This window comes from Lontra canadensis, unplaced genomic scaffold (genome assembly GCF_010015895.1).
Source record: "Lontra canadensis isolate GAN:19392208 unplaced genomic scaffold, GSC_riverotter_1.0 scaffold18, whole genome shotgun sequence".
Taxonomy (NCBI): domain Eukaryota; kingdom Metazoa; phylum Chordata; class Mammalia; order Carnivora; family Mustelidae; genus Lontra; species Lontra canadensis.
In genome coordinates, this window is record NW_022631012.1 from 6,947,128 (window position 1) to 6,960,523 (window position 13,396).

General features: G+C 41.3%; 1 protein-coding gene across 4 annotated transcripts in view; it reads left to right on the forward strand.

Moving 5' to 3' along the window:
- The window catches only part of PLEKHM3 (pleckstrin homology domain containing M3), a 174,528-nt gene that overhangs the window by 36,565 nt on the left and 124,567 nt on the right, over nt 1-13,396 (forward strand). For all 4 annotated transcript variants that reach the window (XM_032859947.1, XM_032859945.1, XM_032859948.1 and 1 more), the window contains exon 3: nt 1,625-2,560. In XM_032859947.1, coding sequence (XP_032715838.1) covers nt 1,625-2,560 — 936 coding nt within the window. The remainder of the gene's footprint in view (nt 1-1,624; nt 2,561-13,396) is intronic.

A 13,396-nucleotide genomic window follows, 5' to 3' on the forward strand; every position in this document is an offset into this window, starting at 1 on the left:
GTTATCACAGAAATACTAATGAATGTCAGGACTGGAGATGTAAAGCAGGTAAAATTGGCTTTTCTCTGCCTCATTTCTCTCCTTTTCTCATTTGGTTTGCTATTTTAAGATCTAGATCTGTGTTACCTCCCCCCCCCCCCCAAAGCCAAGATCAGATATTATACCCTTTGGGATTATGATTTGTCTTCTTTAGGGAATGGCTCAATTAGTTTATGACTGCCTCTGATGTGTGTTAGTAAAGAAATTAAGAAACAGAATGAAATGAAAATTTCAGAAATGGAAATCTCTACCAGGGAGCGGTGCTGCTTCTTGCATGGATGTCATTTTCATGCCTGATAAAAGTATCAGGAAGTCCCAAATGACTCCCAAATGACAGTCTCCTTCTATTAAAGTACTAAACCTGCATACATTGCAGCTAAGTATTGATTAAAGATGGCACAACCAGATAAACTTGTGAAACAGGGGAAGAGAAAGAAATTATACCTACTATATGCTGAGCATTGTGCTAGGAGCTATAATTCTCATTCAACAAGTACTTTTTAAGAGCCTCCTGTATACTAGGCATTGTACTATGTGCTATGATAATAAGGTTGAAAGACAAACATCTCCTCTGTCCTCAGCAGAGCTTACAGTCCAGTGGGAAGGACAGGCTTCTTCAAACACTTCAGAATTCATTTTAATTGTTCAGATATTTAAATACACTATTATACTACAGCCTGACAGGAACCCATCGGAGAGGAATGATAGGGATACCTGTTACTGACCCAGGGCTGTGTGTTTGTAGGTGAGGGATTGGGGGAGTCAGGACAGACTCTGTTCCTGAAAGAGAGGATGGCTAAGTGATGAAGGGTAAGTGTGTGGTAGCTGGGGGAAGCAGTGGGAAGGAACACTGTAAGCAGCAGGAACCGTGTAAGCCCATCCAGGCTCAGAGGTGAGAGAGAACTGCTATGTAAGCAGAGACCTAAAGCAAGTCGGTTGAGTCAAGCCTGGGGAGGTGGTTATAAGACAGAAGGCTCATGAACTGGCCTTGAGGACTAATGGGGTGTCTGAGAAACAGGAGTTTATCAGTGGTGCACTTCTTGCTCTGTCACTCCGTCCTTTCCATTGACCCTTCCTGGCTTTCCTAACCCAAAGAAAGATGGGAATATTAGCAAGGGGTTAGGTCAAGTGACAGGAGGAAATGTCCTTTTTATGTATTTGGTGCTCTGTAGAATGTTTCCTAGAAAACATGGAATCCTGGGGAAGTACAGTTATTTCATGGGCCCATGGGGGATAATCCTAGTTATTCCTGTATTTCTGTTTTCCACACAGACCTCCGCATGTCACACTGATATTTCAAACCAACCCCCCTCTGTACTTAATCTTACACTCATTGTAACATTTGAATTAAATTTCAAGTTTCCACCTTTGTGAAGTTTTTTAGACCTGAAATTTCCCCCCAATTACAGCTTGTCAGTTGTACTATCTTGAAATTGTACTGCTTCTACTGTGTTTGCTTTGAAACAGAAAGATGTCCTTCTCCTATCTCTTTTTAGTTTCTGGCGCCTGCTTTTTCATCTCATCGAGTTCATTCATATTCATAAATTACTACACATTGCTTCTTTGTTTTTTTTTTCCTTTCTAGAACACAAGCAGGCATTCCCAAACATTCTGAAGAAGGGGTACCTGGAGATTAGGAAGGACCATGACAGTTACTGGCACAGCTGTTACGCAGAGCTCTCCCCCTACAACTTGTACTTCTACAGCCTTGACAGCAGTGGCAATCAAGCCCTCTGTGCCACCTACCAGCTTTCACACTTCCAGAGCATATCTGTTTTGGGCAGCCTCGAGGCCAGGCTGGTGGATACCGTTCTGTATGACAACACCCAGCTGCAGTTAAAGGCAGAATCACCGTGGGAGGCTTTGGACTGGGGGCAGAAGCTTTGGGAAGTCGTGCACGCCACCGTGCCTGGTTACGTAGGGCGGCAGGATGAGCCGGCCAACTCACCGGGACTTGGTCATCACGTTGACTGTACACAGAATCACTGTTTACAGAAGAAATCCAGTGAGCTGCTCGCACCATCCCCTGTCTTGGATAGCCCCAGACAATACGAAAACATCGTCAAGTCAGGGACGCTGTACAGGCTCACTGTCCAGAACAACTGGAAGGCATTTACTTTCGTGCTGAGCAGAGCCTACCTTATGGCTTTCCAGCCCGGCAAGCTAGATGAGGACCCCCTGCTAAGCTACCACGTGGACGTGTGTCTGGCTGTCCAGGTGGACAACCTGGACGACTGTGACTCTTGCTTTCAAGTCATCTTCCCTCAAGATGTGCTCCGCCTCCGCGCAGAGACCCGGCAGAGGGCCGAGGAGTGGATGGAGGCTCTGAAAACAGCAGCCAATGTGGCGAGGAGTTCAGAGCAAAACCTGCAAGTCACCCTGAGAAGCAAACCCAAGGATCAGATGGGTGGGCACGAACTCAGGAAGAACAAACGTCAGTCTGTGACCACCAGCTTCCTCAGCATTCTCACAACTTTGTCTTTGGAGCGAGGACTCACTGCTCAGAGTTTCAAATGTGCAGGTATGACGCAAAGGTTTAGTCTAAAGCTTATTAAAGAACAATCCTGAATCTCACCATTGGAATTCACTTTAGAAATCCCCTCAGTGGGCCAGTCACAGCCCTCAGTGGGTCTCTTGTTTAAAAGGCATCTCCTTCAAGGAGTTCGCTACATCAAAACATCTATCTTTATGCCATCTGGTGACGTAAGTAGAAGCAGATAGGATATACCCCACTGAGTCAAAATGACTTCGCTGAAGTATAATCAGCCTAGAATTTAGGCTTCTTGTGTCTGCCATGATTCCATTTCCTCTGTCTTCTTAAATAAAGGTCACAGGGAATGTGGCTGTCACAAATTGTCTCAAAGGAGATATCCAGGCCCAAAGCTGTCTGCTGACACTCCTTAGGGAAGAAAAATGTTCATGGTGACTGTCATTGATCATGACCTTGTCAAATCCTCTTAAGGTAGAATCTAGAGTCAGCCTTGACAGAAAATCTGGAGGTGGCTAACAGCAGGGTAGATGATGATTCAGTAGATGACCTCTGAGTCACGGTAGGCCTGTACCTCATCCTGGGGAAGCCAGGGCCTCTAGAATTGCTGTGGAAGGGTGAGGCACAAAGTAGAGTTCACGGCCAGTCATCTGTTATTTCTTAAAACCCTATTATCGCTTCTCTCCCCTACTTTCCATTCCTTTCATTTTTCCCCCAACCAGTAAACTAGACAATAAAACCCTCACTAAACCAAATCTATATATCTACTATAAACTAAATGAAATTATTTTGCTTTCAGTAAACCCCACAGTTTGGACAAGAAGTGTATCTGTAAGGTAAATTTGCCACGAAGGTAATTTAACTGGAAACCTGACTTGGAAGATTTTAATTCAAGTGTATCAGATTTAATTATGTTATTTTAAAAAAGAAGAGGAAGCTCACCACCAGCCAAGACCAAATTTTCAGTTTTTGCTTGTCTCTGCGTTAAAACCCAAATAGTGGTGGCACGATGCAAATTTCAGTTTAGGTTATTTGGGATGATTGCCTTTTCTATTGACAAATAATATACCTAAAGAGGCAATTAAGCGGATCATCCGTGCGTTCTCTGGATGGCCGCAGTTACTATGAAGCAGAAAGTTGCAGAGTTGGGTAGGGGACACCAGCAACTCTGAGCTGGTAAGAAGCCTTCCTAGGTGATATGCATGTATCTGCGGGCGTGAATGACCTTGTGATAAGTCAGCCAGCTACTTTTGCAAAATTTTTCGAAATAAGGGAATACTAGCTTTACCACAGCTTTTAGAAATTATTGACATTTTAGTGTTCTTTTTAAAAAATATTTTATTTATTTATTTGAGAAAGCAAGAGAGAGCATGGGTTGGGAGAGAGGCAGAGGGAGAGTGAGAAGCAAACTTCCCATTGGGCAGGAAGCCTGATATGGGGCTTGATCCCAGGACCCTGAGATCATGACCTGAGCCGAAGGCAGAGGTATAACCCCCTGAGCCACCCAGGCTCTCCTTTAGTGTCTTATATCAGTGCATATATTTCAAAGTTCAGTCATCCAACAATAATTTATTGATGCTGACTCTGTGAAGATTCTGGAATTATGATACACTTCTGTGGGTTTGGATTGCTGATAGGGTCAACAAATCCGTTGTGTTATTGGAGTCAAGGAGAATAAATAGCTCTGCTTAGTTTTCAAAGCAGAGACTGGAATAGCTGAATTGGGAAACTGTCTAGTAAAAGGAGGAAGAAAAGTCTCAGGGATTACACAAGTATTGTCACATAGTTGACCCCTAATTCACCTTGCTCTTATAAGTTTGCTTCCTGATGGAGTGTGCACTGCCCACATTCTGGACTACATTAGCAGCGTTTCTAGCCCTCAGTGGAAGGAGAAATGCAAGTAGAGGTAGCATTCAGCAGGTCCATCACATACTAGCAGTTGGAGAAATGAAAACAGGAAGAAGACAAAGGTGAGAAGAGGCAGGGAGAAGGAAACTAAGTAGAGAAAAAGAGGGAAGGATTACATAATGGGCAGGGATAGAACTTTTTGGCTACTGCTTTAGGTTCCATGTGGTAGGGTATCTCCCTTTGCTGTCTAAATGTCCTCATTCAGTTTGGCCTGGCTGGGGATGGGTGGTAATAGGGAACCCAGGAGGCAGGAGAAATGAAATCTAAAACTCATTTGCTCTGCTCAGCTCTTACCTTCATGCTCTGTTTTGGAGTTCTGTAAGGCGCAGGTAGTTTTCTAATCTGGGGTGGGGAGAGGTCAGTCCTAATTTGTGTAGTATGGTGGATTCCAAAGTAGAGATTTTTAAATTTCATTTTAGTACCCCTTCCATTGGAAAATGCTACATTCAATTGCTTCGTGCTACACATGGTCGCTTTTCATTTTCCTTAATTGCAGCTTGAATACTGGTTTCCTACCCCAGGTAGGAATACTTCATCTCCTGTAGGGGGCAGAGTCTCAAAAGAAAAAGGCTAAAACTTGTTAGGCAAACCTCTGAATGTTTTTTAAAATTACTTGAGAGCTTGTTCGTTATATTAAAGATTATTATAGCAGATGGGACTTTAAAAATTGATCTCTCACAGACACAGTTAATCTAAACCAGCTGTTGTATGCATTTAGTATTTGAGCCCCCTAACTTTTCATCCTTACAAAAATACCCATTTGGTGAAAAATCTAGTTGCATAGTATGTTTACCTTCTAAAAGCATCAAAATGCTAACTAAATTGTTTTTATTTGAACTTGGCATTATCTGCTATTTTAAGGAGAAACTAATTCAGAGTATTTCACAGTTGTAATGAGTGTCTTTAGAATGTAAGTTTTTATGTCCACTTAGTCCCTCCCCCTTTAAATATTTTTTTGGGGGATTTATTTATTTATTCCCTTTAAATATATTTGGGGAAAAAACTTAAGAAGTGGAAGATTGCCCTGAGCAGCTTTTTATTATGATGTCATTCGGTTGCTATCTGGGCGAGCTACAAATGTTGGCTTTTAAATCTACATTATAGTGCAGTTGGCCTTCTTTCACCAAATTCTTTCTGTAGGTGAAGAATTTTTGATATCCTTTTTGGAAACTTAAGGAGCCCCTGCAGAGAAAATGGACCACGACCATCCCAAAATGCCTGAGGTTATGGTTTTGAAAATACATGCTTATATATAACTGTGTATTTCTTAACATGTGCTTGAACTTTTTATAGTTGTATTTGATGATGTGTGGTTTGTTCCATGGCTTCCTCTCAGCTCCATGGCTGCCTCATGCTAGGAAGCCACAGCCACAGTGGTCATCTTGTTGTTCTGGAACCTACCTTGGTCATTCTTGCCTCCAGGGCCTTTGCACTTGCATTCCTTCTTCCTGAAAACATGCCATTGGAAATGAAGTTCTTTCCTTCCTTCTCCTGTTTATCACGGGCTGAGTTTCTTCCCATGTGCCAAAAACCCAGGTGCATCTGGAGAAGTCTGTGCTACAAGAAAGCAGACGTGGTCCCTGCCCTCATGGAACCTACAGTCTACTCAGGGAGCCCGACATTTATCACAGCAGCACGTCATGAGTCAGATGGCCACTGTGACAGAGTTAGGTGGTGGCAATACAACTATATGAAATAGCAGCTATTTAGTCATTTTTGACCCGCAAAAGGAGTTTGATAGGGTTCAACTGAACATGTGATCCTGAAGTCACAGAAGGTTCCTTTTTTTAATTTTATTTTATTTGACAGAGATCACAAGTAGGCGGGGGTGGGGGAGCAAGGGTGGGGAGGTGGGGGTGGGAAGCCATCTCCCTGCTGAGCAGAGAGCCCAATGGGGGGGGGGCATCCATCCTAGGACCACTGGATCATGACCTGAGCGAAAGGCTGAGGCTTAACCGACTGAGCCACCCAGGTGCCCCTCACAGAAGGTTCCTGAGCAGAGAGAGCATATGATGCATGCAATTGGTATTTCAGAACAATTAATTTGGTGCTGCTTTAGTACAGCTTTTCAGGAACACCTCTGTGGAAGAAAATGAGGTCCGATTCTCTAGTGAAGTTACTGGTTGGGATTCAAAATTTGGTTTGGCAATGGGGCACCTGTGGAATTAAAAATTAATACTAAAACAAATGATTATGCAGCTTATTAAAATATTTATGAAGTATATACCTGTAAGTTGTTCTAAATTAAGTTGCTCACAAAATGCTGTATAAATTATATCACAGGGCAGCAGTCCTGTTTTCTTCTGGAATTAGATATGTGTCATACCTATTTCCTTTCAGTAGATGGATGCATGGTTCTCTTGGCACAAGTACATACAGCTGTTTTTCCTGTAATTTCCTGGCAATCGAGAAACCTACCAATTGAGTACTATAATCAAAAGGCTCAGGGCCTCGTTTAGGTGCTGAGGGAGCTGCAAAGCTCACCGTTTAAAGCGTTCTTTCTGTTCCTGCTTTGTAATCTGGGAGTGCTATCGGATGGCCACTGTGGGACGGTGCTCCTGATTATGGACTGAAGTTGAATAACGCTAACAGAAGAGATAGCAAGAAACATATTGAGCCGAGGGGATCCCCTCTATTATTTTCACACTGTCAGGTTTATGGTTTTACTCCTTTGGCTGCTGTTTAACCTCTTGGGACTGCTGTTGGTAATTACATCTCTCTGGCATTAAGAGATTTTGCTTTCCTTTTCCCCCCAAGTCCTTGGGAGGAGTAAACCCAAGGAGGGGTGGGGGGGAGTTTTGCTGTGAATTCTTCAGCCATTTAGTGCAAATTCCTGTAATTACCGGCATTGTGTCCTTCCTGAATGGCACATAATACAGCAGAAGCCACTCCTAATTGAGACCTTACGGGAGGTACAAATCCTCTCTTTGTTCAGCCTGACAAATTAGTGCCAGAAAGTGGCAGGGTCCGAGTGGGAATCAAAGGCAAGAAACACAAAGATGGAACTTAAGGCTACAGTAATAACCCTCTCTTGTCCTGAAGGGAAAAAAAGGAATGACCAAGGAGAAATGAAGTTTTTTTTTTTTTTTGTTATAAATTCCCTTGACATGACAGCACCTCGGGGCTGTTCTATTTATTTAGCAAAAGTGATTAAATAGTAATACAACAGGGCTGCCCATTGTTTCCCTGGGTACCCCCACCTCACGGACCCCTGCTGCCTCAGCTAATTGATTGACAATGAACCTCTGATAAAGAAGTATGTTGTTAGGACCTGAGGTGGGGGGGAGCATTTTTTCCCCTCTCTTTGTGTGTCTGAGTGTGTGTATGTGTGTGTGTGTGTCTGTGTCTGTGTGTGTGCATGCGCGTGATTTCATTTTTGTTTGAATTGCACTCCAGTTTTTCTCTGCCCCCACCCTTTTTCTCCCCTTCTCCCCCTCTCTCCCCTTGCTTTTTTTTCCCTCAGAGCTTTTCAGTGGCTGCTCCCAGCTGATAAAAACAGGTAGAGAGGAATTAGAATCCTAGTGTAGGCGTTTGACAAGTTTATCTTGGGAGCAAACTTCCTCTCCCCCTGCTCTACTTAAGACAAAACAGTGGTGTTTGAAGAGAGAAAAGGGGAAAGGGGCTGATTATTGGCACGTTGGGATCACAAAAGTTTTTTGTTGTTTCTCATTTTGTGAGGATGGATGTCTGAAACTAGTCTATGAACTAAGATATTTCAGTTAAATTGCTTACCCAACTTTTTAAAAATCTGTGCACTAATAACATTTACATGTTGGGGTGAGGGTGGTTGTGGAGTAAGAAATAACAATTTGAAAGATTTCATCTTCCCTCAGTTTCTGAGAAGCCAGGTTTGGTTATTCAAGGGTAAACTCTGGCTGCTGGTGGTGTAACTCAGTACCCCCAGAATTCTGAAAGTCGTGGGAAGATGACTAGCGGCAGATCATTAATAGCCGTTGGTTATAGATGCTCAACTAGCTGAGCAGAAGCTAAATCCCTAATTTAATTCCGTTACAGCTGCAAAAACAAATCATTTCAAGCCCCTCTGAAAGCAAAATATATTAAACAAACAGAATCGACCTTGTTAATTACCGCATGGCATTTCGCATGATAAATGAAGGTGTCTTTCTGGCAAAGGCCTATTTTATGACATCGCTTAGACATAAGGGATACCTTTACCCTGGTAATGCAAGCATTCCTGATAGAAAGTATGGAGTGGTTAATTATTCATTAAATAGTTGCCATTCTGGAAGTAAGAAATATTTCTGGGTTAGGCATAGTTACTTACTGGCCTTAAAGTAAATCATACAAAATAGCAATTCTTAAGAAGAGGAGAAATTGAATTTGGGAGCTGATTATGCATATGAGTGTAGGTAAAGAAAGATATGTAGGTTTTTAAGTGCCAAGAAGAGAAGTCATATATTATGCTCTGGGGTTGGGAGGGTGGGGGTGTGACTTCTAGCGTAGTCAAAATCTATTTTGATTCTCATGTGGAAAATTAGGGGATCCTCTAGTAGCCAAAGTTACAGTATCTGCTAAGGAAAAGAGAGACAGAAATAAAAAGATTGACTTTCCTTGACATCTTCAATTCCTATCTTTAGTACTATTTTCAAATTTGTCTTTCACTTGCTAGGAATGATAATAAGGTGAAGATTTATTTGAGTTAAGAATAAGCAGATAGCCAATTGGAGGAGAATAGGACAATAAAGAAAAACTTAGATATTCCCCTCAAAACATATAAACAGCTTGAATAAGAGAGAATATTTTAGTTTGTTGTTGCTTTCTTACCTTGCATTGTCTGTCATTTTGTTTCTTAGTGTATTGGGTTGTTGTCTCCCAGAGGAGAAATCGTGTGTGTGTGTGTGTGTGTGTGTGTGTGTGTGTGTGTGTCCTGACAGGCAAAGTTTTATTTCCCCAACCTTGAATTTGACCATGGAGGGGTTGTTGATAGTAAAATCTTTAAGTGGAGTTTTGGTGGAGGGTTCATATCTACAAGCCTTTATTAAGCCCCTCATGTGTGCCACACACATGCTCTGCCAGGCATCTCGGGATGCACAGTTAGGGATAATTTATGCGGGCTGTGCTCTTGGAAGATTTACAGAATCCCCTCCAAGAGGATATGGGAATTTGAAGAGAGTGAGTAGGAGAATGGGACTGGGAGGTAAGGGGCTGGGCTGTCGTGGCCCCTGGCTTGGAGACCAGTACATCCCCTCTCTGCTTATGCTAGAGAATCCCTGTTGTAGAGAATTTGAAAGCTAAAGAGCTAAAGTACTGTGTCTTCCCACTTCTCCATTCCAAACTTCATCCTGAGATTTCCTATAGAATTAAACTCAGGGAAATCTCCTTGGCTTTTACTACCCGTCTATCAAAGATAAAACTTGAATTTCTGTTGCGTACTCATTGTGTAGTTGGTGCTGTGGGAGATACAAGGGAAGCATAGATATGGTCTGGACCCCCTGCATTTTATAGTCTGGTTGTGAATGCACAAAGGAAAATGAGGGGTTACTAGACAGGTCAGGTCCATGCCATATGACAATGTTCAGAACATTATCTGGGCTTTATTCCCCCCCCCCTCTTCTGGGGACTGCATCTATAGGTATTCACAATGGTCCAGAATTTGCCATGTATAAAAACAGCCTCAAACCCGACAAGGCTGTCCGAAACCCCTGGTAATAGAATCGTTTAGCTTTATATGAAGAAGGTTGGGAAAGCACCAAATTCCACCTGTGGTATGTGCCCAGGCTGACTGAGAAGTTCGTGCTGTGAGATCTACAGTTCTTAGGAGGTTTTCTAAAATGAAAAAAAATACATCAGCAGGGCTTATGGTGGTTTCATGTGTGCTAAGTGTGTTCATGACAGGATCCAGCATGCTTTCCATATTGGGGAGCAGAAAATTGTGGAATCGTTGAAGGCACAGAACAGAGTAGAAAGCTCAATTTATAAAATGAAGCTTTTTTGAGTAAAAAGAATTAAAAGGCTGGTTCTGTTAAAAAGTTTTAAAAAAAGAAGAGCATTTGGCAAAATCCCTAAGACAGAGAAGCATGAGTTTTCCGAGATTATGTTTCAGTCATTTTGGGAATGATCGGCAACTTTACGCAAGGATTGCTGACTAATGGATCCTGATCAGCCTAGAGCATTGTTTGTTGGTAAAGGTGCATGATAATAATGAGAATGAGCCTCACTTAGTGGTTAACGGTTAAGATCAAGGACTCCGGAATCAGACTGGCTTTCCAGATTTGCTACTCACTGTATGACCCTGTGTACTTATTTAACCTTTCTGCATCTCCATTTTTTAACCTCAGATGTGAGAAAACAATCACATCCACCTCATCAGTTTGTAGTGAGAATAAAATGAGGTAAAAGGGCTTGGAACGGTGCCTGGCACATAGTAAGTGCATATAAGGAGTAGCTCCTTTTATTATTTGTCTACATACGACAATAATTACCTGGATAAAGATAACATAGGCATACATAATCAGATTTGCAACTCGCACAAAACTAGGTTAGACAACTAATATGTTAAATGACAGAATCCAGATTCTGAAATGCAAGCTAGAGGAATGGGCCAAATAAGATGTGACTTTAGTAGGGATAAATAGGTAGTCCCATGCTTATATTCGGAAAACAAACTACAAAGATAGAAGGCACAGGACGCTTGATCTAATAGCAGCTCATGTGAATGTACAAATGAAGCAATGGGAGACCAGAATCTATGCTTCTGTGTTTACTTCAAAAGCATTCACGAAACAAGTCCAGAAAGAAGAGGTTATATCCTCATTGTGTTCTGTGCTGGCCAGATCACATCTGGAAGTTTCATTGACAGCACCTGCTCTTGAAGAACGAACAACTACATCTATCAACATGTGGTAGGTTAGTGAACCATGCCATGCGCGCGTAACCTGGAATAGGAAGGACACAGGTGGTTGTCCCTATGTTCTTGAAGGCTGCCACTGAGAAGAGAAAATAGACTTACTCTGGGTAACTCTACCAGATGAAGGGAACAGATATGTCCATATTGGAATGGATTTCCCTTATTTAAAATTTGATGGCCATAGGTGAAAATTAGTAGAGTGTCCAGAGCCCTGGCCAGTGAGACTGGAAGAACTGGAATTGTGACCTCAAGGCAAGACACTTAACCTGTCTAAGCTACAGTCTTCTCATCTGCAAAAGAAAGATTTACAGATTTGGCTCTTCTGTTTGTGGAAGCCCTACTATGCTCTAAGTACTGTGCTTGATCCTTGGTGAACAGAATAATCCCATTATTTGCCTTCACAGAAATTGAAAATTGGAGGCCAGACAAATGAGTAATTATAGCAGATAGTTGAACTCAAAGGTCTTTGAATTTCCTTCCAACACTTCCATCTGTCTGAGATATTTTAGAGGGAACAGTCTTGCTCTATGTGGTCCCTTTTATCTCTCATTCTGTGGTTCTTTGAATGTCTATAGAAGATTAGAGAAAATTAGATTAATGTGGTCCCTTCATTTAAACCTCATTTAATAAGCAATACCTTTTTCCTTTGGGGAAGATATTTTAAACCAGTAGAAATATCACTTGACTAAGAAGACAGGAGACAGGCATCTTTTTCCTGATTCTGATGTTTATCATTGGATGAATTTGCTTTTACCCTTTTTTGCAGTCTGAATGTTTTGGTCTAGGAAATGATTTTGAATAAAAATAAATGTACATTGGGAATCTGAATACACACCGAAGTAGTAATATGACTATGGAAAAAGAATGTTCTATAGTTTGGGTTTTGAACTATTTCACATTCTAAAATTCAGAGAGATTTGATCACTTTATATAAGTAGGCTGTTTGATTTTATAGGATATAAATTTGCTTTTTGATTTATTCCTGGTATCTCATCATAGAAGTCACATGTTGGTCTTTGATATGTTTCAGAAGAATAAAATCATTTTGAATTTCAGAAGATACGGATCTTTTGATAGACCTTCCTGAACTTCATAGGCCATAGCTGTGCTGTCTCTCTCTCTTTTTTTTTTTTTAAAGCTGTTCATTTCTCCCAGTCTTTGTTGCTATACTTTGGTCTGGAAAGTTCTTGTCCCTTTTTGTAGCTCCCTTTATGGTTAACATTGTTCTCATCATGTGTTCATTTCCAGCTAAACTTCTGAAGAGAGTGTTAATGTACTATTAGACTGTGCATTGAATTAATAGTTTCTATTTACTGACCTTGCTTTGGGACAGAAATTGGTCTAAGTGTCATTTTAGGATAGGCTGGGATATCCTACCTAGGGATAGGTCTGTATTCTTAATTTCTAGCTAAGTTCCTGGAAAAACTAAGTTTTTCATGGACTCCTCTAAATGTAAGAGCAACTTGAGAGGTTTTCTAAAATTCATTATACTGCCTAAAAGCAGAAACATATGAAATGAGTAAATGCATCCCTCGGTAAGGGAATCTAGTAATAGAATAATACCAATTTATTTCTTGCAATATTATTTTCATCCAATCATTCATTCATTCAACAGACATGGGCCACATACAGTTCCAGAAATTGAGGTGTGGGGGTAAATAAAAAGTTAATCTTAGCAGTAGAAAATATGACTATATGCAGGTTTTGTTTTGTTTTTTAATTAAAGTACAGTTGACATACAATGTTATATTAGTTTCAGGTGGACAACATAGTGCTTATGCCGGTGCTTATATCTTGAAATATGTCAACAGGAAATGTTTTGGTTAAATCACATTAATAAGAAATGAAGAGCATAAAACTCCTTTCCATGTTTCAGAAGCAAAATGGAGGAGGCCTGCAAAATAGTGAGCCCCGATATCGAGTTACAGGCAGTGTTCTGGGTACAGTTTTGTATTACGCTTTATTGAAGACTTTTTGAGTGTAAAAAATCCTTTATACTCTTAAAGACTTCTTTATAAGCCTTCCTTGACTACCCTACCCTAATCCCCCAGGTAGAATTGAACATTCTTCCTACATGACCCCAGTCTCCTGAA